This window comes from Ranitomeya variabilis, chromosome 8 (genome assembly GCF_051348905.1).
Source record: "Ranitomeya variabilis isolate aRanVar5 chromosome 8, aRanVar5.hap1, whole genome shotgun sequence".
Taxonomy (NCBI): Eukaryota; Metazoa; Chordata; class Amphibia; order Anura; family Dendrobatidae; genus Ranitomeya; species Ranitomeya variabilis.
The window spans coordinates 112,517,489-112,544,615 of NC_135239.1; the positions used below are offsets into that span (position 1 = coordinate 112,517,489).

Genomic DNA, 27,127 nt, shown 5'->3' on the forward strand with positions numbered 1-27,127 from the left:
TTCAATCTTCAGGCTTTCGGCCTATAGGGAATTTTAAACTGCATTTGGCCTACTACTTTGGTTGGGCCTAGTAACGGTGTCTGCCGCAACTTGGTGTTGTCCTGTGTTATTTTCCTGAGCTTCAATCTTCAGGCTTTCGGCCTATATTTTTAATATTAAACTGCATTGGGCCTACTAGTGTGGTTGGGCCCTTAAAACGGTGTCTGCCGCTCCTGGGTTTTCTCCTGTTTTGTTTTCCTGAGCTTCAATCTACAGGCTTTCGGCCTACATTTTAAATGTTAAACTGCATTTGGCCTACTAGTTTGGTTGGGCCTAGTAACGGTGTCTGCCGCACCTTGGTGTTGTCCTGTATTATTTTCCTGAGCTTCAATCTTCAGGCTTTTGGCCTATATTTTTAATATTAAACTGCATTGGGCCTACTAGTGTGTTTGGGCCCTACTAACAGTGTCTGCTGCTCCTGGGTTTTCTACTCCACTGAACAAATCAATGCCGCCTGGTTAGTCCTGTTACCAATTTTGAAATGCATTTAGCCCACTTTATTATTTGGGCCTATATCTGTGTTTCCTCCTCATCCTGCCCATTGCCCAGCCAGTGCTAGATGAGTCTTGTGGTACATTGACCCAGACCACTACATTCCCCTTGCACGCTACGCAGCCACAATCTGACCCTGCTGAAAGTCAGGTTCCCCTTCCCGCATAATATACCACCTTACACAGGGACAAAGAGGAAGGTGCAGATGAAAGTGCAGGTTCCTTCATCAGGTGGGGGGGCATACTCGTTGGCGACGTCACTGGCACAGGGCCCCTCATAGTACGCAAAAGTGTCGCTGCCGGTGGGAGGCGCCCCCGCCGTGCAAACACACCACCGTACTTTGAGGGGCCCTGTGCCAGTGCCAATGCGAACGAGTGGGCCCCCCCTGCTTGCTCAGGATCACAGCACTTGCAAAGTTGAAATACTTACCTCTCACTGCTCCTCCGTCGTGACGTAGTCCACGTTTCCTGGGCCCACTAAAAACTTGAACCAGCCCTACCCCCCACAACTTTTGCCAAATGACCCCCAATTTCCAATGCCTAACTATTGTTATAAAGTAAATTAAGATTGACAAGCTTCAGTAACAAGAATGGATGTCTTTGCCATTAAAATGGGCACTGTAGGTGTTTTCCTGGCCTCCACTCACTGCCGACTATGCTTCCCCATTGACTTGCATTGGGTTTCGTGTTTCGGTCTATCTCCGACTTTTGGCGATAATCGGACGATTTCACTCGACTCGACTTTTGACAAAGTCGGGTTTCGCGAAACCCGACTCGATCCTAAAAAAGTGAATGTCACTCAACCCTAGCTACAAGTGCTTCATGAAAATTTCTGCCCTCAGTTATCATGATCTGCCACTTCCCTCTTACAGTGGGGGAAATAAGTATTTGATTCCTTGCAGATTTTGTAAGTTTGCCCACTGACAAAGGCATGAACAGTCTATAATTTTAAGGGTAGGCTAATTTTAACATTGAGAGATAGAATATCAAAAATAAAATCCAGAAAATCACATTGTATAAATTATATAAATTTATTTGCATTTTGCAGTGAGAAAAGTGTCTTTAATGCAGGTAACGAGTTGATAAAAATCTAACTGGTCTGTAGGAGCCAGATCTCTTAATGGTTGGTAGGGATCAAATACTTATTTCTCACTGCAAAATGCAAATACACTTCTGTAATTTATACAATGTGATTTTCTGGATTTTTTTTTGATATTCTATCTCTCAATGTCAAAAAATAACCTACCCTTAGCCCCTTTCTGCCATCTGACGTACTTCTCCGTCCATGTGACCTGGACCCTAATTCCCAAGGATGGAACAGTATGTCACATGCGATCAGCCGTGTTCCCGGGAGGAGCGGCTGGGTGCTAGCTGTTTAGCACAGCTGACACTTTGAACTAAGTGCCAGGAGCGGTTACGGACCGCTCCCAGCACTTTAACGCCCAGAACACTGCGATCAAACAAGATTGCAGCATTCCGATCAAACAATTATTTTTTAAATAAAATACCATATATACTCGAGTATTCGAGTATAAGCCGACCCCCCTAATTTTGCAACAAAAAACTGGGAAAACTTATTGACTCAAGTATAAGCCTAGGGTGGAAAATGCAGCTGCTACCGGTAAATGTAAAAAATAAAAATAGATACCAATAAAAGTAAAATTAATTGAGACATCAGTAGGTTAAGTGTTTATGAACATCCATATTGAATCAGGAGCCCCATATAATGCTCCATACAGTTCATTATGGCCCCATAAGATGCTTCATACAAAATATGCCCCATATAATGCTCCATACAGTTCATTATGGCCCCATAAGATGCTCCATATACAAATATGCCCCATATAATGCTCCATGCAGTTCTTTATGGCCCCATAAGATGCTCCATATACAAATATGCCCCATATAATGCTCCATGCAGTTTTTTATGGCCCCATAAGATGCCCCATATAATGCTCCATTCAGTTCTTTATGGCCTCATAGATGCCCCATATAATGCTCCATGCAGTTCTTTATTGCCCCTTAAATGCCCCACATAATGCTCCATGCAGTTCTTTATGGACCCATAGATGCCCCATATAATGCTCCATGCATTTCTTTATGGCCCCATGTAATGCTCCATATAATGCTCCATGCATTTCATTATGGCCCCATAGATGCCCCATATAATGCTCCAGACAGTTCATTATGGCCCCATAAGATGCTCCATACAAAATACGCCCCATATAATGCTCCATACAGTTCATTATGGCACCATAAGATGCTCCATATACACATATGCCCCATATAATGCTCCATGCAGTTCTTTATGGCCCCATAGATGCCCCATATAATGCTCCATGCAGTTCTTTATGGCCCCATAGATGCCCCATATAATGTTCCATGCAGTTCTTTATGGCCCCATGTAATGCTCCATATAATGCTCCATGCAGTTCATTATGGCCCCATAGATGCCCCATATAATGCTCCATGCAGTTATGGCCCCATAGATGCACCATATAATGCTCCATGCAGTTTGTTATGGCCCCATGTAATGCTCTATATAATGCTCCATGCAGTTCATTATGGTCCCATAGATGCCCCATATAATGCTCCACGCAGTTATGGCCCCATAGATGCTCCATATAATGCTCCATGCAGTTATGGCCCCATAGATGCCCCATATAATGCTCCATGCAGTTCTTTATGGCTCCATAGATGCCCCATATAATGCTTTATGCAGTTCTTTATGGCCCCTAAGATACCCCATATAATGCTCCATGCAGTTCTTTATGGCCCCATAGACGCTACATATAGCATTGTGCCACATGTAATGCTGCTGCTGCACTAAAAAAAATGACATACTCACCTCTCGTCGCTGCCCGCTGCTCCTCAGCGTCCCGTCTTTCCGCACTGACTGTTCAGGCAGAGGGCGGCACGCACACTAATACGTCATCACTCCCTCTGACCTGAACAGTCACTGCCGAGGACGCGGAAGACGGAGCGTCGGTGGAATGAGGAAAGGTGAATATGACATACTCACCTGCTCCCGGCGCGGTCCCTGCATGTCCCACGTCTCCGGGAGCGGCAGCTTCTTTCTGTAGTGAGCGGTCACGTGGCACCGCTCATTACAGTAATGAATATGCGGCTCCACCCCTATGGGAGTGGAGTCCATATTCATAACTTTAATGAGCGGTACCAGTGACAGCTGAACAGGGGAAGAAGCTGCCGCGCCCGAACACCGTGGGACATGCAGGGACCGCGTCAGGAGCGCCAGGAGCAGGTGAGTATTTGACAGGCGTCGCTCCCCCTCACCCGCCAACCCCCCCGCCTTCTATGACTTGAGTATAAGGCGAGAGGGGCATTTTCAGCCCATTTTTATGGGCTTTAAATCTCGGCTTATACTCGAGTATATACGGTAGTTTTTATTGTATAAAAGTCCCAAAACATAAAATAATGATATATATGTGGTATCGCTGTAATCGTACTGACCCGAAGAATAAAACTGCCTTCTTAATTTTACCACACGCGAAACGGTATAAATGCCCCACCCAAAAGAAATTCAGGAATTGCTGTTTTTTGTTCATTCTGCCTCTCAAAAATCGTAATAAAAGGTGATCAAAAAATGTCATGTGCCTGAAAATGGTACCAATAAAAACATCAACTTGTCTCACAGAAAACAAGACTTCACATGACTCTGTGGACCAAAATATGGAAAAATTATAGATCTCAAAATATGGTGATGCAAAAACTATTTTTTGCAATAAAAAGCGTCTTTTAGTGTGTGACAGCTGCCAAACATAAAAACCCGGTATAAAAACCCACTATAAATAGGAAATCAAACCCCCTTTATCACCCCCTTAGTTAGAGAAAAATAATAAAATTAAAAAAAGTATGTATTTCCATTTTCCCATTAGGGTTAGGGTTGGGGCTAAAGTTAGGGTTAGGGTTGGGGCTAAAGTTAGGGTTAGGTCTAAAGTTAGGGTTAAGGTTGTGGCTAAATTTAGGGTTAGGGTTTGGATTAAGGTTAAGGTTTGGATTAGGGTTAGGGTTTGGATTAGGGGTGTGTTAGAGTTAGGTTTGTAGTTAAGGTGATGGTTAGGGCTGGGATTAGGGTTTGGGGTGAGTTGGGGTTAGGGTTGGAGTTAGAATTGGGGGGCTTCCACTGTTTAGGCACATCAGGGGCTCTCCAAACACGACATGGCATCCGATCTCATTTACTGCCAATTCTGGGTTGAAAAAGTCAAACGGTGCTCCTTCCTTTCCGAGCTCTGCTGTGTGCCAAAACAGTAATTTGCCCCCACATATAGGGTATCGGTGTACTCGAGACAAATTGGACAACAACTTTTGGGGTCCAATTTCTCCTGTTACCCTTGTGAGGGTGAAAAGATCATTTTTGTGAAAAAAATAAACTTCTGTGAAGCACTTGGAGGTTCAAAGTGCTCACCACACATCTAGATAAGTTCCTTAGGAGGTCTAGTTTCCAATATGAGGACACTTGTGGGGGTTTCCACTGTTTAGACACATCAGGGGCTCGCCAAACGCGACATGGCGTCGGATCTCAATTACAGCCAATTTTAGTTTGAAAAAGCCAAACGGCGCTCATTCTCTTCCTAGCTCTGCAATGCGTCCAAACAGTGGTTTACCCCACGTATGGGTATTAGCGTACTCAGGATAAATTGCACAAGAACTTTTGGGGTCCAATTTTTTCTGTTACTCTTGGAAAATAAAAAATTGGGGGCGAAAATATAATTTTTGTGGAAAAAATATGATTTTTTAATTTTACGGCTCTATGTTATAAACTTCTGTGAAGCACTTGGGGGTTCAAAGTTTTCACCACACATCTAGATAAGTTCCTTGGGGGTCTACTTTCCAAAATGGTGTCACTTATTGGGGGGTTTCCACTGTTTAGGCACATCAGGGGCTCGCCAAGCGCGACATGACGTCCGATCTCAATTCCAGCCAATTTTGCATTTAAAAAGTCAAGTGGCGCTCCTTCCCTTCGGAGCTCTTCCATGCGCCCAAACAGTGGTTTCCCCCCCCCCCCCCACATATAGGGTATCAGCGTACTCAGGACAAATTGCACAATAACTTTTTGGGTCCAATTTCTCCTGTTACCCTTGGGAAAATAAAAAAAAATTGGATCTGAAGTAATTTTTTTGTGAAAAAAAGTTAAATGTTCATTTTGTTTTAAACATTCCAAAAATTCCTGTGAAGCACCAGAAGGGTTAATAAACTCCTTGAGTGTGGTTTTGAGCACCTTGAGGGGTGCAGTTTTTAGAATGGTGTCACTTTTAGGTATTTTTATCATATAGACCCCTCAAAGTGACTTCAAATGTGATGTGGTCCCTAAAAAAAAATGGTGCTGTAAAAATGAGAAATCGCTGGTCAACTTTAAACCCTTATAACGCCCTAACAAAAAAAATTTTGGTTCCAAAATTGTGCTGATGTAAAGTAGACATGTGGGAAATATTACTTATTAAGTACTTTGTGTGAAAACACTGTCAGAATCACCGGGATCTGTTGAAGCGTACCAGAGTTATAACCTCATAAAGGGACAGTGATCAGAATTGTAAAAATTGGCCTGGTCATTAACATGCAAACCACCCTTGGGGGTAAAGGGGTTAAAATGATAGACTGTTTATGTCTTTGTCAGTGGGCAAACTTACAAAATCAGCAAGGGATCAATTACTTATTTCCCTCCACTGTATGTAGAGGAGGTGGTGAATAATCGTTGTCCAGTGTGTAGATGTCAGCAATAAATACCTGGCACATTTGTAGAAGCGCATCATCGCCGTTCAAAACGTTAACTCAATGAGCAATAAAAGACATACAAAGTCCTTGGCCATAATTGCTGCTGTTAACAGTGCTCTTTGCAGCACAATGTCAATTTCAAAAAGCAGACCAAGGTCTCAGCCATGCAAAAGTACAAAACAGGGATGGCTTTTTCAAGAAAGGTATTTTTGAGGCTGAATGCATACCATCATGTTGGAAAAGGTAATATAATCCACATGGTAGGGCAGCAATTGTGGTGAAGTTGGACATGTGGGAGTTGTGCTTCCATAAAAGTGGATGCATTTTTCTTGGGTACATGACTAGCTGGTGACACAATGGAAGTGGTGATGAAGATTATGATGTTGATGGTGATGAGGACAATGACCAAGCACTATTTGAAGATGCCACCTGGCTACCAGAAAGATGATCATGAGAAAAAAGAGGAGGTCAGCCTGAGTCTTGCTCATATTACTGGTCAAGTTGCTTTTCCCATGTGAGCAGGTAATGCTGCTCCATGTGTTGATGGCGAGCCATAGTTGTTAGTCGATTTGCATAGATATCAAGTTAAAAGGTGTTTTATTTATTATACTTAGAAAGGCACTTTAAAGTATATAGAATTATAATTGTATTAATGTATCCAGACATTGGCCACAGGGCTACTAGTTATAGAAATACATGAAGCTGTAATGTTCTTGCCAGGAGAGAATTGCGATCATCTTCCATGTTACACGGCCATCTGTCCGCTTCCTAAGGTATTACAGTGTTGCACTCACTAGGCAACATCTCTCTTGAACTCTGATATTATTTTAGCTTGGTGCTGCAGCGCTCCTGTCCCTGCAGACATTGCTGTATATAATAAGGATCTGGGAACTTGACCTTCAGCTCCACTAAAGGTTATAGATTGACTGGCACCACATATGAAATTTTGTCCTTTATAAAGTCTACCTCTCTCTGAAGACCATCCCTTCATTCAGACCAAATTTCCTGTGACAGATTTTTATTCTCTTATTATTTATGCTGTCCCTCTTTCTTGATAAAAGGTTTCAAATAGATTTTTGTCTGGTGACTCACGGTTGGAATTCATTTTTCATATTTTATATACAGTAAAAGAAATTATCAAAAAATCTTAAAACAAATGTTATTTTCGCTTTAAAAATAACAATATAACATATTCCCATTATACATCTCTTTGTATTTTTTTAATAAGTATAATCTGCAAGTTGCTTTTCTTATCAGACATCTGTAACACATTTTTTATATCCAGCTCCGGAAGAGGGGAGATCGAGGCTGTAGTATGAACACTTTAAAAAAATACTATAAAAATGTTTAGTCTGTAGCACCTTAGACCAACTTCAAACAAAAGATAATATCAATGAAAAGATTCAAACTTACCAATGACTTTCTGAAGATCATCTTCTCCTTCTTTGTTACTATCAGTGCTTAGGCTAAACATGTTAGTAGGCTTTGAAGGTTTAGAGCTTGATAATGGAGCATCTGAACTCATTGGGGCAGCTGTGCTTGTATGAATGGATTTGGATACAGTTGGCTGAGTAGACTGTATAATTACTGATGATTGTTTAGTCTGGACTGTTAGTGCAATTGTTTCGGCCCCGATTGTTGTGCTTTCTACTGTTTTAGTCTGTTCTGTAGTTATCTGTTGCAAAGAACTGGATTGTTTGGTCAATTTTGTTGTTACAGTGTCTACTAAGTTTTCAACAGACGAGGTAGAAATATCCATAACAGACAAGTCAGAGAGTTTTGTATGTCCTTTGATATAATTTGAGGTTAGAGATTCTTTGGCTGGAGTGAGATCTTCTGTAGTACTGACAGGCTGGAATTCATGCTTTATAAGCTGATCTTCAATCAACATGTCAATGGCATTATCTCCGCTGTATGAATCATCTTCTAGCAAGACAAATACAAAAAATAAGAAAAATGTTATCTACATTTTGTTTTAAAAAAGAACAACCTAAGTCCTAAACTAAAAGTAACTATAAATGCAATGTCTACTAAGAACAAAGGGCAGCGTATTAAAACAAAATATAAAAAAGTTACATCATGGTAAAGTAAGATATTTGTTCTCCCAAAGTTGCACGGTATTAAGAAAACCACCATTTTAATAATTATTAATAATAATTTGCAAATACCACTGATTCATAGAATAAGCCTGCCCTGGTTCTAGACCATTGATATGGTTTGGATGCATTGGAGCACCCATTTTGGCCTATCCATTGCTCTTTCTGCACCTTTGTAGTTAGTGAGATGTGGAACTATGGACCTGGGCACTGCTCCCTGTAGACCAGGTGATCCAAAATTGCAGCAAAAAAATAAATATATATATATATATATATATATATATATATATATATATATATATATATATATATATATATATATATATTGCTTTAAAGCAATAGTGAGCCATAATTAGCTAGGTTAGTTACAGGGCAAGTGCCATATTTTGTCAGATGTGCCCCATTCAGTAGCTTCCATTCTTTCCTATTACTGGACAGTGAGCACTGCTAAGTGCTAAGCAGATGGCCCAAACTATGTTCTCCCCAAGCTGTTATGTGAGGCAGCTTTGCTTCTGAAGAAATGGAAGCCAAGTGGATTAGGATCTACTATTACACAGTAGTTCTTAGTCTGTGCAGTAGAGTACTAACTAGTGTACTATGATGGAGCTGCGGTTTACAACATGGTGGTTACACAAGCCCTGAGGTTTATTGTGGATCAAGTAAAAAATACTGTTCCAGCTAAGGTCCTAGAACAGAAGCCATACTAGGATATTGGTTTTGTGAAATAGAATAAACTTTCTTTATATAATAAAGGATGTCTGGGGCTAAAAGCATTCTCTGACAGTTGTACAACACATCCTGTACTTAAGTGTAGATCCAGCTGTCAGGGATCTGGATTGTTTTCCCTGAACTGACTAGAAGTCTGCTGGATAAAGCTCAGCATTTTTGGACCCTTCTCAATGTTGTATTTGTTAAATAGTTTGCAAAATGAGTGAAAGGATGTTACTATAACTCATATAATGCAGCAATTATTACTATTACATACTGTATATAGTTGCATACATAGTACAGGAAATGTATTTATATGTCTTGAAGATTGATATAATTTATCCCTTTTGGAATAAGTCAGTTACTATATACACAGTACAGCTGCTGAATGGGTAACTTAAAGGGAAGGGGGTTCAAAGAATGAATGTTACCGTACTGTCTGAGAAGCACATTCATCAAGACCTCCTACTAATCAGAGGCAGCGTTTCTCAGCTATTACTGGGGTAGGCCAATAAACCAATGTTGGACCTCAGATATTAACACCATCACTACCGAAAAATACTTAGGAAATGGTCATTACCAATTCCCGACAGGACCAATTTTCATTGTTTGCATATTTATTTTTGGTCCCCCTCTTTCAATAGCCATATATTTTTTCATTTTTTTTCTTCAACATAGCTATGAGCGTACTTGTTTTTTTTTTTGTGGCACATGTGTAGTTTTAGATGATGCCAATCACGTTATTATATAATTACTGAAAAATGGGAAAAAATACAACTGTGGAGTAATGATGAAAAAACCACAATTTCACTATTGCTTTTGGGGTTGATTTCGAGAGACTGTGATGTAAAAATAACCAGGTATCTTGATTGTTCAGGCAAGTATGATTATGATTACTAAACATGTTAAGCTTCTTTTTATATTTCAGTAGTTTAAAAACAATAGAATTTGTTTGTGTTGTATTTACTGAGACCAGCAACTTTATTTTTTCGTTAATGTAGCTGTATGGTGCATGGTGACTTGTAGTTGTAACTGAAAATGCAATTCTTGTGTTTTGTTTTTTCTCCTTTATAGTGTTTATCTTATGGTGTGGTTCATTTTAGATTTTGATAGATTTTACAGCACAGATTAAAAAAAAAATATTCCTCTATTTTCATTTACGGTAAGGGAGTAATTTGAAATTTTACTCTTTTATTTTTGTTATATCTTTAAAACTTTTTTTTAATTACTTTTTACAAATATTTTATTACCTTTAGGGGACTTGAACCTGCAGTTGTTTATAGCTTGCACTATATACTACAGTATTCTAGTATTACAATAACAATATTGATGGGACAGTAATATAGAGATGAGCTAAAAATGTTGCAGTTCTGTCTTTTATGGCTTTGATGAAATAAAATCACCTTGACATTCGATTTTTACCTGAGCTGCTGATTGTCATCATTTTTTTAATAATTTTATACTATTGCAAAACAAAAAACTTTGTTCAAAAAATCCAGCTCACCGCAGTAGAATCCAATGGCCGCGCACAGAAAGAAGTTCATGTTAGCAGCAAAAAAGCAGTATCAAAGAAGGAAAGGAATCCAGCAAAGCGATTAGTTTAGAAAAAAGGCAAGTAACCCGGGAAACTCATGGCCTTAAGCGTTTCAAACCGACTGGTTCTTAATCATAGTTCACAGTGTTCCCATACTCAAAGTCACCCTAAAATAAATAAGAGAGTGGAAGGAAATAGAGAGAGGAATTAATCTTTCTTACCAACCCTATCTCCCTCTCTCTAAGACACCTATAGAATAAGGCCGGGGTCACACTAGCGTGTTTTACGGACGTATGAGAGGTGCAGAAAATACGCATTGCACACGGTACAATGATTTTCTATGGCCAAGCTCCTATCTGGCGTATTTTACACATCTGTATTTTATGGTCTTGTACGGCCATAGAAAATCGCAGCATGCTGCGTTTGTCAGCGTATTGCGCAAATAAATTGCCAATGAAAGTCTATGGTGTGTAAAAATAACATTTTGCACACGGAACAGCAGCGTGACTTGTGCAAAATACGGCAGAGTTTGGCAGGTGACAGGAAATGTGCCAAGCCCTCAATTAGGAAGCTCAGACATGCTAATTAGCTGAAAAAGCCAGACAGAAATCCCGGAAGTCTGCCGCATGCCTCCACGGAGTTGCAAGCAGCATGACATCCATTATTAATGTGGATATGCTCCTCATTAGTGTTGAGCGATACCTTCCGATATTCGAAAGTATCGGTATCGGATTGGATCGGCCGATACCGGTGTAACAGGCCAGATTATACCCCCAGGCCAGACTATACCCGGGGTTAAAGTGGCCTAGGCTAGATTATACCCCGGGTATACTTTGGCCTAGGCCAAACTATACCCCGGGGTATAAAATAGCCTAGGCCAAAGTATACCCCTCCAGGCCAGATTATACCCCCCAGGGTAAGCTGAGGGAAAGCTGCTCATTCTTCTAGGTCACAGCTCCCCCTCCCATCGGGCACTGCTCCTTTTCAAGCTCCTCCACCTCTGGTGACGCCAGGGATCTCCCTTTCTAAGCCCCACCCCCTCCCTATAGTCACATGTGACATGAAATCTTCAGCCCTGCTCGTGCCAGCTCGTTGTCTTGGCGCCTTGGATATGCTTGGAAAAGGGCTTTGTATACCTAGGGGGCACTGACGAGCACTGAGGGGTGGGTGGGGAACCCCTTTACTGGTTGCTATGGGATATAGCATGATCACTCTATCCTAGCAACACCTTGGATACGCTTGGAAAAGGGGTTTATCTATCTTGGGGGCACCATTGCAGCACTGCGGGTGGGTGGGGAAACCTTTTACTGGTTGCTATGGGATTTTACATGATCACTCTATCCTAGCAACGTCTTGAATACGCTTGAAAAAGGGGTTTATCTACCTTGGGGGCACTCTCGCAGCACTTAAGGATAGGTGGTTAACCCCTTAGGTGGTTGCTATGGGATTTTACATGACCACTTTATCCTAGCAACGGCTTGTATACGCTTGGAAAAGGGGTTTATCTACCTTGGGGGCACCCTTGCAGCACTGTGGGGAAGCCGGGGAACCCTTTTACTGGTTGCTATGGGATTTTACATGACCAATTTATCCTAGCAACGCCTTGTATACGCTTGGAAAAGGGGTTAATCTACCTTGGGGGCACCCTCACAGCACTGCGGGGTGGGTGGGGAACCCTTTTACTGGTTGCTATGGGATTTTACATGGCCATTCTATCCTAGCAACGCCTTGGATACGCTTAAAAAATGGGTTTATCTACCATGGGGGCACCCTCGCAGCACTGCGGGGAAGCCGGGGAACCCTTTTACTGAGGAAGGAAACAGCACAAAAATTCAAAAGCTGACTTAGGCCATAGTATACCCCCGGGGGATAAACTTTATACCAGGGGGTATAAAATAGTTTTTATAGTATTTCTCTAGGCCATAATGTTATCACTTCACTGTTTTTCTCACCCTATTGCTTATTTGTTGAAAAGTGTGCAGATCTGAACTGACAGTAGATGGCGCTGTCCTGTCAGTGCATAGTTAATGATAACTTGTTTTGTATGTTCTCTATGACACCTCTCTGCTCTCTATGACACCAAATCTTTTCCAATTTTGACAACCATGGAAGATCAATTGTATGACCAGCTTTTGAGATTCTACACTGCAACAGAACAAAGGTACCCTCAGTATACCTACGATCTACCTCCTGAGAAACGTGCAAATGCCAAGTCCCAGTTTAGACAAACAGCAAAGCCATATCGAGCCCAAGGAGGAATTGTTTATCATAGGGAAAAGGAGGTTCTTACTAAAAGTCGACTGCCAAATATCCTGAAGGCCTGTCATGACAACCCAATATCTGGGGGCCATTTTGGCAGAGATAAAACTTTAGCCAAAATCTCTGACCGGTTTTACTGGAAGGGAATGAAAAATGACGTTCACCAGTATGTGAAAGCCTGTCAAAAATGTTTTGTTATAAATCCCAAAATCACAAAGGAAGCTCCACCACTCAACAGTATATCAGTGCCTGGAAAAGTATGGAGCTTAGTTGGGATTGATATGATTGGCCCTCTTCAGGAAACATCAAATGGCAACAAATATATAGTTGCTGCCACTGATCATTTCTCCAAATGGACTGAAGCAACAGCTGTCCCAGATAAGAGTGCCAAGTCAGTGGCAAATTTTTTGTACTCCGTTATCTGTCGCCTTGGCTGTATGGAGACTCTGATTAGCGACCAGGGACGAGAGTTTGTAAACTCGATCATTGACAACCTGATGGAACATTTTCAAACAGATCACCGTATTTCATCTGCATACCACCCACAAACAAATGGCCAGCGGGAACGTGATAATCGGACACTTAAAGAAGCTCTTAGTAAGCTTGTCAATGACCAAGGAAACAACTGGGATCAATTCATCCCTGGTGTTCTGTTTGCCTATCACACATCTGTGCATGCTTCAACCAAGGTTACTCCATTTGAGGTCATGTATGGACGGAAGGCCAAGCTTCCCATGGACCTTAATCCCTCAAAAGATGATACGGTGGATCCCATGCCCATTTCAGATCATGCCACCCCTGATGTGCTAAATACACTGTCAAGCATTCTTAAAAAGCTGCACTCAGACGTCAGTACCAACATCCACTCTGCTCAAGAACACCAGAAGTGTGCCTTTGATCGCCGACACAAAAGCAACAAAGAAATCACTGCTGGTACCATAGTTTATATCAAGAATCAGCGCCGTATTCAACGCATAGGTTCAAAGATGGAACCACGCTGGATTGGACCTTATTTAGTTGTGGAATCCTTGACCAAGGGACGAGTAAAACTTAAGAACAACAAAACTGGCAAGATATTAAGCAACACATACCACACCAGCAACCTAAAGATTTACCAGGATAAAGAGGCTTCTCCACCATCCGATGATGATTATTCCAGTGACTCTGCCACACAGAAAAATAAGCAAACTAAGGCTTTCAACCTACTACCAAGTTCAAGAAGGAAGTATCTTAGCACCACTCTTGGCCTTACGTTTAGTAAGGTTGTATACTGTGGATGCAGACGAGACCTTGAACAACCACGGCGTACATATAAAACCAAAGGTGATGGAAACTGCTTCTTCCGGGCCATCAGCTACATCTTGACAGGAACAGAGGACAACCATTCCCTTCTCAGAGATAAAGTCATCCACCATATGAAAACTGACTTGACAAAAAAACTACAGGACTACTTGAACCAAAATGTGAATGAATATGTGAACATCTCTGGAATCTCTCGTGATGGAGTCTGGGCAACTGATGCAGAGATCATGACCACGGCGAATCTGTTGAGTTGCGACATAATAATCTACACAAACGTCGGTGACTCCATGGATTGGTTGACATATCCTGCAAGCTTCAATCTGCAGTCAACAACTGAACATGCACTGTATCTTGAAAATAAGCACGATCATTTCAATGTTGTTATCAGTGTTTAGCTTTAAACGTTAATTTGGTAGCAAGGACATGCTAGACTAAATGTCATAATACACAGAATGACTGTTGGGCGATTTGTTGCCCCAGATAATTGCATTGCATGATAAGTGACTTATAGCTAATGAGAAATTATTGCCCCCCCTCCCACCGCTAGGTGGTGCTGGCTCTGCTTCTACAAGCTCCAACGGCACTAGCCAGGTGCCGCTCTCCTCTATGGCGCCTGGCTGTGACGTCGGCGCATGGAGAGGCAGCGCCACCTAGCGGCAGGAGGGGGACCCCGTCTACCAGGAGACGGGCAGCGGCGGTTAGCGAGGGGGGGTAATCGGGCAGCCCCCCTAAGGTAACTATAAAATGGGGGGGTATTTGTAATGCATATGCATTACAAATACCCCCCTTTACAACTACTTTTGCCATGGGCAAAAGTTTTGTATAGTGGGAGGTACTCTTTAAGAATTGTCAGTTTGGTTTCTCAATAAAATGTTGAAGCATTAAGTAATTCTTGTGTATATCACTCAATGCAAATGATTTCATTGGGGTATAATATGAGCTGAGAGGTATAAATTGGGCTAGGCAACTTTAACCCCAGATTAGTTACATAATCTGGCCTGGAGGGGTATAGTTTGGCCTAGGCTATTTTACACCCCGGGGTATAGTTTGGCCTAGGCCAGTTTATGCCCGGGTATACTCTGGCATAGACCAAATTATACCCGGGGTTAATCTGGGACAGGGTTACTTTGGCCTGTTACACCGAGGAACCCTTTTACTGGTTGCTATGGGATTTTACATGACCACTTTATCCTAGCAATGCCTTGTATATGCTTGGAAAAGGGGTTTATCTACCTTGGGGGCACCCTGCTTGCTATAGGGTTTTACATGGTGTAAGTACCTTAGATTGATCATTTGAAATCGCTTAGCAACCAGGAAAAGAGTTCCCCAGCCTCCATGCAATGCTGCGACAGTGCCCCCAAGGTAGATAAGCCCCTTTTCCAAGCGTATCCAAGGCGTTGCTAGGATAAAGTGGCCATGTAAAATCCCATAGCAACCAGTAAAAGGGTTCCCCGGCTTCCCCGCAGTGCTGTGAGGGTGCCCCCAAGGTAGATAAACCCCTTTTCCAACCGTATCCAGGGCGTTGCTAGGATAAAGTGGCCATGTAAAATCCCATAGCAACCAGTAAAAGGGATCCCCACCCACCCCGCAGTGCTGTGAGGGTGTCCTCCAAGGTAGATTAACCCCTTTTCCAAGCGTATACAAGGCGTTGCTAGGATAAATTGGTCATGTAAAATCCCATAGCAACCAGTAAAAGGGTTCCCCGGCTTCCCCGCAGTGCTGTGAGGGTGCCCCCAAGGTAGATAAACCCCTTTTCCAACCGTATCCAGGGCGTTGCTAGGATAAAGTGGCCATGTAAAATCCCATAGCAACCAGTAAAAGGGATCCCCACCCACCCCGCAGTGCTGTGAGGGTGTCCTCCAAGGTAGATTAACCCCTTTTCCAAGCGTATACAAGGCGTTGCTAGGATAAATTGGTCATGTAAAATCCCATAGCAACCAGTAAAAGGGTTCCCCGGCTTCCCCGCAGTGCTGTGAGGGTGCCCCCAAGGTAGATAAACCCCTTTTCCAACCGTATCCAGGGCGTTGCTAGGATAAAGTGGCCATGTAAAATCCCATAGCAACCAGTAAAAGGGATCCCCACCCACCCCGCAGTGCTGTGAGGGTGCCCCCAAGGTAGATTAACCCCTTTTCCAAGCGTATACAAGGCGTTGCTAGGATAAATTGGTCATGTAAAATCCCATAGCAACCAGTAAAAGGGTTCCCCGGCTTCCCCGCAGTGCTGTGAGGGTGCCCCCCAAGGTAGATAAACCCCTTTTCCAACCGTATCCAGGGCGTTGCTAGGATAAAGTGGCCATGTAAAATCCCATAGCAACCAGTAAAAGGCTATAGTCTGGCCTGAGGGTATAGTGTGGCCTGTTATAGTTTGGCCTAGGCTGTTTTACATCCTTAGGTATAGTTTGGCCTAGGCCAAAATATACCCAGGGTTAAATGTAGCCTAGGCCACTTTAACCCTGGGGGGTATAATGTGGCCTGGAGGGGTATAGTTTGGCCTAGGCTATTTTACACCCCGGGGTATAGTTTGGCCTAGGCCATTTTATGCCTGGGTATAGTTTGGCCTAGGCCAGTTTATACCCCGGGGTATACTCTGGCCTAGGCCAAATTATACCCGGGGTTAATCTGGGACGGGGTTACTTTGGCCTGTTACACCGGCAAAATATCGGATCTCGCCGATACCGATACCCGATACCAATACAAGTCAATGGGACACAAATATCGGAAGGTATTCTGGATGGTTCCCAGGGTCTGAAGGAGAGGAAACTCTCCTTCAGGCCCTGGGATCCATATTCATGTAAAAAATAAAGAATAAAAATAAAAAATATGGATATACTCACCCCTCCGGCGGACCCTGGACCTTATCGATGTAACCGGCAGCCTCTGTTCCTAAGAATGCAGAGTGAAGGACCTTCGATGACGTCGTGGCTTGTGATTGGTCGCGTAACCACTCATGTGACCGCTCACGCGACCAATCACAAGCCGCGACGTCATCGCAGGTCCTACACTCACTGCATTCTTAGGAACGGAGGCTGCCGGTTACATCGCTAAGGTCCAGGGTCCGCCGGAGGGGTGAGTATATCCATATTTTTTATTTTTATTCTTTATTTTTTACATGAATATGGATCCCAGGGCCTGAAGGAGAGTCTCCTCTCCTCCAGACCCTGGGAACCATACACTGGGAACTTCCGATTCCGATTTCCGATATCACAAAAATATCGGAACTCGGTATCGGAATTCCAATACAGCAAATATCGGCCGATACCCGATACTTGCGGTATCGGAATGCTCAACACTACTCCTCATCCTTGTCCAAGAAAGATCAGAAATCTGGGACCAGCGGGATCCCAACTATTCTAATTGGGCTAGGAAAGAGGTAGCTTACGGTAATATTTTTTGGAACACCAGACTGTTACAGAGGGGAGTGGACCCTGTCCTTGTGGGGTTACATTTTATTGTGCATCCTTTTTTTTTAATTATTATTTTTTTTTATACATTTTTGATTTACGAACTTCATTTAAAAAGTCATTTTATTATCCACGTTAAAATATGATCAATTAATGACAACTTTTGTAAGCAATTTGCACAATGACCTTATAGAATATTTGATTCTATGTCATTGCAGTGAAAGATGTTATGAGACGATGGCGCAGCATCAGGGACCAGTATCGGAGGGAAAGACAGCAGTGGGCCAGGAGTGGGTCAGGAGCTCCAAGCAAAAAAAGAAAACATATATACTATGATTGCCTCTCCTTTTTGGATCCCAGTATGGATCTAAGACCGTAAGTAAAAACCTCACAACACAATACACATATGTTAGCAATTGTCTAAACTCTTAATTATGGGTATTAATTTTCATAATTTCATAACAGTACAAGGTCCAACCTCACTGAGAGGGAGACCGGGTCAGACTCTGAGGTTGTCATTGATCCGGTTGGTGTAGAAGAAGAGGTGGCAGGCCCATCTTTGGCCTCTTCTAGGTCCTTCCTTCCTGGACCATCTCCTTCAGCATCTTAAGATCCAGCAACAACTGGCCAAGATGCAGCACCACCACCCACAGCAGCACCAGATCCTGTAAGCCAGGAAGATCATCGACACAGCAGCAGCCCTACTGTCCCACTGGGGTCCTCCCCAAAGCCTGCTGGGGCTTCACGCAGAGGCCGCAGAAGGAGAGAGCTGCAAGAGAGTAGGAGGAATGTGGACGCTGGGGTCCTTAATTATTTGGCCAGGGCAGCCCAGGATGATGGTGAGGAAGCCTTTGCTTGCAGCCTGGCCCGGTACCTCCGTCCCCCTTCCTCGTGAGGTGAGGCTACGTGTGAGAGGGTGTATTCAAATCCTGATTGATTTATGCACCTTCCCAAATGACCCCTATGAGCTGTTAGAATTTATTGAGACAAGGCAGCTGTCACCACATAACCTCATGCGCCTTCCACGAACTAAACAGGTGCATGGTCAACCAGGATTTGCAGCACCTCCTCCACGTGTGCCTACACCTCAACCCATTCTCACTCAAAACCCACCAAGGCCAGCACCGTACCATATGCCAGCCTACCACCAACCTTCCCAATATGGCCACTTGTCCAGACCCAGTGCGGGAGACTGGTCCCAACCTGGGTTTGTACAACTTGGCCATATTGGAGGAGGGTATGAGTCACAGCCCTATTTTCAGCATCATGAGGCCCATACTCAATACCCATATGGCCAATCCAAGCAAGGCCACTATTTTGAGCAGCCCCACACGGCGAAGGACAATTGGCCCAACAAAGGCCACCTGACCAAGACACCCAGCTGCCGCCTTCACCTCCACCAACTTATAGAAATCTGTAATGGTTTGTTTGTTTTTCCCAAATTTGCATGGTTTTATCAAAAATATTGTTCTTGTGCTGTGTTTGCACATGTTTGGTTAATAGTTACAAAAAATGATGCCAAGTTTCATTGGCCCAAAAAGACATGAACCAAATATGTTTTTTTTGCAAAAAAAAAGGGTTTTGCTATAAGTAAAGATTATATTACAAAGCCAAAAATTTTTTGTTTGGACAATCATTATTAAATCAGACTCAATTACTATGTTCCTAAACATCAGAAAATGAAAAAAAAACACACACACACTGTTACGTTTGTAATGAAAATTTAACATTACGAAACATATACATCAAGAAACACATTACAACATAGAAATAGCATTATATTGCCAGGGAGTAGCTCCCTCAGGAGAAACTAAATAATTGGTAAAAATCTCACGCACTTTTAATCCAGAAAGGGGACGCCACGGAGGAGGGCCATGTGGTGTAGGCCTACGAACATTGCTCAACATGCCTTCAACACTATCAGCTGAGGAGCACTCATGAATTCTTGTGAAGTTGTGTAAAACAACACTAGCTTTTATTACTTCATTAACATTAGCCTCACTCAGCTGAATGGCAGACTGTAGGACCCGCCATTTGGCACACAGAATTCCAAAGGCACACTCCACCAGTCACCGCGCCCGTGAAAGCCTCAAATTAAACACCCGGCGCCAGTGGTCCAGGTTGCGACGGGGATAAGGCCTCATGCCTTGTCAACTGGAAGGCCTCATCTGCCACAAGGACATATGGCACTGCTTCAACATTGGAGCCTGGGAGTTGTTGTGGTGGTAGGTCCAACTGGTTTTCACGCAGCCGACGACCCATAATGGACGGATTGAAGACTCTAGAGTCTCCAGTTCAACCATAGGCCCCAATATCTACAATTATAAACCTGTAGTGACTGTCAACTACAGCTAACAGAACAACAGAGAAAAACTGCTTATAATTGTAGAATTGGGACCCAGAGTTCGGCGGCTTACGCACCCTGATATGTTTCCCATCAAAGGCTCAAATACAGTGGGAAAAATCGCAATTGTCCTTAAATCCACAGGATATTTTAAGCAAATCCTCCATTTTGGGCTCTGGCATCACAAGTTGTCGTAGTCTGGACCAAATTTCCATACACGTAGCCCGCACTATGCCGGAAATAGTGGACCTCTAAATAAGAAACTCCAGATGGAGTCCGGCATAAGACAAGCCAGTTGACAGGAACCTGAAAGAACAATGAAAATCTCTAATTAGCAATGTACTAATGATTATGTGAAATCATATGGTAAACAGTTAGTAATGTTTGTATTTTATAAGGGTGCTTAACAGTGTACCTTTAAAAATATACACTGACTACATAAATTTGGCTTTCCAAATATTGTTTTAATGTTATTTTGCTAGACTTTACCAATCTATTTTGTGTAACAACAACTAAAGTTGTATGAAACAGCCCCCAAAAAGGGCTTTTTTTAAACTCATCATCAACATACTGTATGTGAGGATGGTGAATACATACCGTAAAGTAAGTAGAAGACGCTCCTCTGCGGATATAGCTTTACGCATCCTGGTTTCCTGGTAGGTAATGCCTGGTCGTACTGTCTCCAACAAGATATCAAAGGTGGGTATGGTCATGCGACAGTAATGGTAGAATTTGGAGGGATGTGTCCGCAGTGATGTATAGAGCCTGTGGAAATGGCCTTTAGTGAGGCGTTGCTGCAAAAGTGGATGCACCCACAATCTTCTCCTCCTTCACGGATCTACTATCACGGGGTATGGCTGGCCAAAGCGACATGACAACACCCAGTTAAATAACACCCGCTCAGTTGGTGTGAAATGCAGGAGGTCACACATATTGCCAAAGTACCACCACCACTACAATAGAAGCACAGCAGCAAAATGGCCAGATGGGAGGTTACACCTGTTGTAGAGGCCTTAAATAGGGTCGCTGATGTTTATTTAAATGAATTGCAGGTCACAAAACCGTTAAATGTCCATTTTGTAAGGTTGCATTAAAAAAACGCATTACGGATGTCATACGGATTACATACGCTGGTTTAGTTGCGCAAAATACGCAGACCCACCTTAGCAATGGATTGCATACGGAACACTGTTTTGGGAAGATTTCTGCGTATTACGCACGTAAAAAATGGACCGTATTTTACTACGCTTGGTGTGACCCCGGCCTAAGTCAGTAAATTTATAGCAAGTCTGTCCTTTTATTCATTCCCATAGGAACTCTAGTATCTAGTATTTGTATCCATTAGGCTTATTTCATGTGAAGGGTCCTGGATCTGTCCCAAACACGCTTCAATTGTGGTATTTTGGATATGTCCCCACCATGTTTCAATTGTGGTATTTCTTCAAGCACATTTACTTTACATTGAACTAACTTCACGTGACGCTAGTCACTTCTCACGGCCAAACCGTGAGTCAGAGTGGTCAAAGAGTCCAAGGACAGAAGCCAGGAGGGTATGTCATAAACAGAAAGAAGAGACAAAAGCGTAGTCAGGTAACCTTCCGAGTTCAGAGTACTAGGAGGATAATGGATGTTAGGACTAGGAAGTGGACCCTCTGGGCCACGACTTCAGAGCCCCTGAGGGTGAGTGAACCTGATGGTGCCACCCCCTGTACAGGGAGTGTTAGGGACAGGCCCAAGGAGGGTGAAGCCGCAACTGCCGGAGCCAAAGGGATGACTGAAGATATAACAGAGGGATCAGAGGACGGAGGGAAGAAGGTGCAACTGAAGAGGCTAGAATGGTGGAGGCACCGGGCTGAGAGAGGTAGTAAGAGACAACATACTGACTGGGAAGATGAGGGCAGACGTGGACGAAGACAACAGAGACTCGGAAGTAGCAGGCACAGCAGGAATTAAGGACCGGCAGGTATGACAGGAACACAGAACGAGAAGGCACATCAGGAACACGGGACTGGAAGGCACGTCAGGAACATGGGACAGGAAGGCACAGCAGGAACACGGGCCTGGAAGGCACATCAGGAACACGGGACTGGAAGGCACAGCAGGAACACGGGACAGGAAGGCACGACAGGAACACGGAACTGGAAGGCACATCAGGAACACCGGACTGGAAGGCACGTCAGGATCACGCGACTGGAAGGCACATCAGGATCACGGGACTGGAAGACACAGCAGGAACACGGGACTGGAAGGCACGTCAGGAACACGGGACTGGAAGGCACGTCAGGAACACGGGACTGGAAGGCACATCAGGAACACGGGACTGGAAGGCAAAGACAACCTGGAAACAAAGCAAGAGACGCACGGAGCCTAGGAACCTAAGGAGATGCTGGTATTAACCAGCGAACGCAATAGACGCAAAGGCGTCTTTCCCGGTCAGATGCAGGAAAGAAATACCCGACAGGCGCCGCCATATTGGGGCGGGGCCAGTGGGTCACGACCTCCCAGAAACCCCGGCGGTGAGAGAAGCATGTCTGCGCATGCGCGGACCATTGAAGGGACAAACACCAGGGAAAGCAGAGGAAGAGGAGCGAGGAGGAACGTCGGGAGCATGCCGGCCAGACAGGTAAGTATTGCGAGGTATAACATAAGTATTGCGTGGTGTAACAATGGATCAGAGCTGAAGGGGTTAAACAGGTGGGTAGTCAGAACAAACTCCAAGGTCAGGCAATCGATCAAACATATAGAACTCAAGGCACAGAGAGAACAGCACAAACCTCACAAGATGAATGTATGTCTGGCAGTGTTCTGGGAAACTCAGCTCAGTTAAGAAGCATGGTTATTAAGTGGAATAATGAACACATGAAACAGCCGACGCCTCAGTTTCAGACTGGGTAGTCGAGCTGTCAATCACCACGCTGACAGCTCAGCACGCCCCTGTACCAGATTGGATGGTCAAGCTGTCATTCACAGTACTGACAGCTTCAGCACACTCCTATACCAGATTGGATGACCGAGCTATCAGTAACTGCATCCCAGACACCCGGAGGGGTGGAACCGTGACAGTACCCCCTCTTCTAGGGGGGCCACCCCCCTAGGCTCCTTACCTGTCCTCTCAGGGTTAATTTGCATAGCCTTCTTCTGGTTTGGTGAGGGCTATATTTATGCGCCTTCATCTGGGGATCCTTGTCAGTGATACATCTGTCTTGGCTGTGTGTCTGACCCCCTGGTGTGCTTGCATACTGATTAGTACGTTTGCTTTCTTGTGTATAACTCAAGTCTGTTTTCTCGTTCTTTACCTTGTGACTCTGCGCTAATTGTCTGTTTCTGGCTCTGACCTTCGGCTTGGTACTCTAATTTCCCTCCTGTCTTCCCCATTTGTACTGCACTACTATCTTCGGCTCCCCAACCTTTTTCCAATGTCCCGACCATGCTTACATCTCACCCTTTTGGCACTTCATCGACCTCCCGGCTTGACTTTGGCACGTTCAGACTACTCTCTGCCTCCGCCGGTCACCGCCGCCACTCGGCATCTGGCTCCGCCTCCGTCCACTCTACCGGAGGTCACGTGTTTCAGGTCCTGACTCCGGCAGGTAAGCTCACCGCAGCGCTCCTTACTCTCTCTCTCTGTCCTTCTGTAACATGTGCACAGACTCCTGCTGTAAGTCTGCAGCAGGGCTCTTGATACCAGGCTTCCCAGGAAATTTTAGATGGAAGGCCCTGACTAACCGATTGGCCTTCACATCTCGAGCAGGGACCCAGGATCTGGTCCATGTCCCCTCCAGTGGATGAGGTACTGGATGGAATTATGGACCCTCTGAGAATCCACACCCTTCTGGACCTCATATTCCAGGCCACCGTCTACAGAAATTGGAGGAGGTGGTGATGAGGCAGACAAGTCAGAAGAGATATACTCCTTTAATAGGGATTTATGGAATACGTTAGGGATGCAAGGGGATGAAGGAAGCTTTAACCTAAATGCCACAGGATTGACCACCTCTAGGATCTCATATGGACCAATAAACTTTGGACCCAACTTAGCCAATGGCACTTTAAATTTAAAGTTCCTAGATGACAACCAAACCTTATCCTCAATCTTAAATGCAGGACCCACCGACCACCCTCTATCGGCCTTTCGTTTTTGGTGAATCTGAGCAGTCCCAATATTTTTTTGGCTATAAACATAAAGATGAATGACCTCGGGGAAATCAAAACATCCAACACTGCGGAGACACCATCATGTGTTTCTCAACACAGTGATCCAGAACACTGCCCCCATCCCTTATGGGAAATATGCAAATGCATGTAGAAAAGCCGCGGAGACACCATCACGTGTTTCTCAACGCAAGCAATGAATAGCCAGGTCTTTCACCGGGAAGGAACAACCACGGGAAGGGCAGCATCCAATAAAGAAAAACCACCTATGCCAAAACATGGTATCCATCCACAGACAGCTGTTTCGGGGTATTTGCCCCTCATCAGTGTGGAGTAAGAAACTGGCTATTAGGAGCAGTGCCTAGAGAAAAGGCTATAAACATAAGGATGAATGACCTCGGGGAGATCAAAACATCCAACACCGCAGAGGCACCATCACGTGTTTCTCAACGCAGTGATTCAGAACACTGCCCCCATCCCTTATGGGAAATATGCAAATGCATGTAGAAAAGCCGCGGAGACACCATCACGTGTTTCTCAACGCAAGCAATGAATAGCCAGGTCTTTCACCGGGAAGGAACAACCACGGGAAGGGCAGCATCCAATAAAGGAAAACCACCTATGCCAAAACATGGTATCCATCCACAGACAGCTGTTTCGGGGTATTTGCCCCTCATCAGTGTGGAGTAGGAAACTGGATATTAGGAGCAGTTCCTAGTGAAAAGGCTATAAACTTAAGGATGAATGACCTGGTGAGATCAAAACATCCAACACCGCGGAGACACCATCACGTGTTTCTCAACGCAGTGATCCAGAACACTGCCCCCATCCCTTATGGGAAATATGCAAATGCATGTAGAAAAGCTACGGAGACACCATCACGTGTTTCTCAACGCAGTGATCCAGAACACTGCCCCCATCCCTTATGGGAAATATGCAAATGCATGTAGAAAAGCCGCGGATGCTGCCCTTCCCGTGGTTGTTCCTTCCCGGTGAAAGACCTGGCTATTCATTGCTTGCGTTGAGAAACATGTGATGGTGTCTCCGCGGCTTTTCTACATGCATTTGCATATTTCCCATAAGGGATGGGGCAGTGTTCTGGATCACTGCATTGAGAAACACGTGATGGTGTCTCCGCAGTGTTGGATGTTTTGATCTCCCCGAGGTCATTCATCCTTATGTTTATAGCCTTTTCACTAGGCACTGCTCCTAATAGCCAGTTTCCTACTCCACACTGATGAGGGGAAAATACCCCAAAACAGCTGTCTGTGGATGGATACCATGTTTTGGCATAGGTGGTTTTCCTTTATTGGATGCTGCCCTTCCTGTGGTTGTTCCTTCCCGGTGAAAGACCTTGCTATTCATTGCTTGCGTTGAGAAACACGTGATGGTGTCTCCGTAGCTTTTCTACATGCATTTGCATATTTCCCATAAGGGATGGGGGCAGTGTCCCGGATCACTGCGTTGAGAAACATGTGATGGTGTCTCCGCGGTGTTGGATGTTTTGATCTCCCCGAGGTCATTCATCCTTATGTTTATAGCCTTTTCACTAGGCACTGCTCCTAATAGCCAGTTTCCTACTCCACACTGATGAGGGGAAAATACCCCGAAACAGCTGTCTGTGGATGGATACCATGTTTTGGCATAGGTGGTTTTCCTTTATTGGATGCTGCCCTTCCTGTGGTTGTTCCTTCCCGGTGAAAGACCTTGCTATTCATTGCTTGCGTTGAGAAACACGTGATGGTGTCTCCGCGGCTTTTCTACATGCATTTGCATATTTCCCATAAGGGATGGGGGCAGTGTTCCGGATCACTGCGTTGAGAAACACGTGATGGTGTCTCCGCGGTGTTGGATGTTTTGATCTCCCCGAGATCATTCATCCTTATGTTTATAGCCTTTTCACTAGGCACTGCTCCTAATAGCCAGTTTCCTACTCCACACTGATGAGGGGAAAATACCCCGAAACAGCTGTCTGTGGATGGATACCATGTTTTGGCATAGGTGGTTTTCCTTTATTGGATGCTGCTTTTCCCGTAGTTGCTCCTTCCCGGTGAAAGACCTGGCTATTCATTGCTTGCGGTGAGAAACACGTGATGGTGTCTCCACGGCTTTTCTACATCCAATATTTTTTTGAACCTCCCTTCAGACATCCCCAAGTCTCTGCACAGTGACTTCTACCCCAGGCCATTCAGAGCTAATCCTAGAAAATTCGCCAAAATAGGGATGAAAACCATAATTACAGAAGAATGGTGAGGTTCCGGTAGATTGTAGATAGACCAGTCCTCCTGTCATGCTGCCACATGCGTGCATTAACTTCACAAGCAGATACAATATCGTTAATATCTTTATGCATGGATGGCCACCAAAAAAGTCTAGCGATAGCTTTCCTTGTGGCAGTATTCCCAGGATGACCACTTAAAACTGAATCATGAAATTCAATGTAACACCCGTAATCTTAGGTACACAGGCACAAATAATTTGGACCCTGGGGAAGTAGAAGGAGCCAACGACTGGGTTGTACGAATCTCCTCTTCCAGCTCCGAGGTTTCCATAGACACTACAATACCCTGAGGGATAATGGAGGATGGAGGTTCTGGAGGAGAATTGGAATCTTGACTATGAGATAAGGCATCAGCTTTAACATTCTTAGACCCTAGCCTGAATGTAATAGAAAAATTAAATTGAGAAAAAAACAAGGACCATCTGGCCTGTCTAGGAGTTAACCTTTTAGCTGATTCAATGTAAGCTAAATTTTTGTGACGTGTGATCACCGTAACTGGATGAACCACGTCTTCCAAAAAATGCCTCCATTCCTCAAGGGCCAATTTGACCGCAAGTAACTCCAAATTCCCAACATCAGAATTTCTCTCCGCCAGTGAAATTTTTTTAGAAAGAAAAGTGCGGAGCGCCCCCACACCGCCGCAGGGCCGAGTGGTACCCGGAGCCGGGCCTCTAGGTCTCAGTCCTGGGGTTGTCACGGTGGCTAGACCCGGTCCGTGGCCCTGTCCGTCAGTGGGGGACGTCCGGTGAAATAAGTGGTGTTAACGGTGGTGTAGCGGTGCAGTTGTG

General features: G+C 44.2%; 1 protein-coding gene across 3 annotated transcripts in view; it reads right to left on the reverse strand.

The window, feature by feature from the left end:
* The window catches only part of OLFML2B (olfactomedin like 2B), a 626,988-nt gene that overhangs the window by 144,766 nt on the left and 455,095 nt on the right, over nucleotides 1–27,127 (reverse strand). For 2 of the 3 annotated variants that reach the window (XM_077278505.1, XM_077278503.1), the window contains one exon: nucleotides 7,677–8,189. In XM_077278505.1, the coding sequence (XP_077134620.1) occupies nucleotides 7,677–8,189 (513 nt within the window). The remainder of the gene's footprint in view (nucleotides 1–7,676; nucleotides 8,190–27,127) is intronic. The other variant, XM_077278504.1, reaches the window with a different exon arrangement.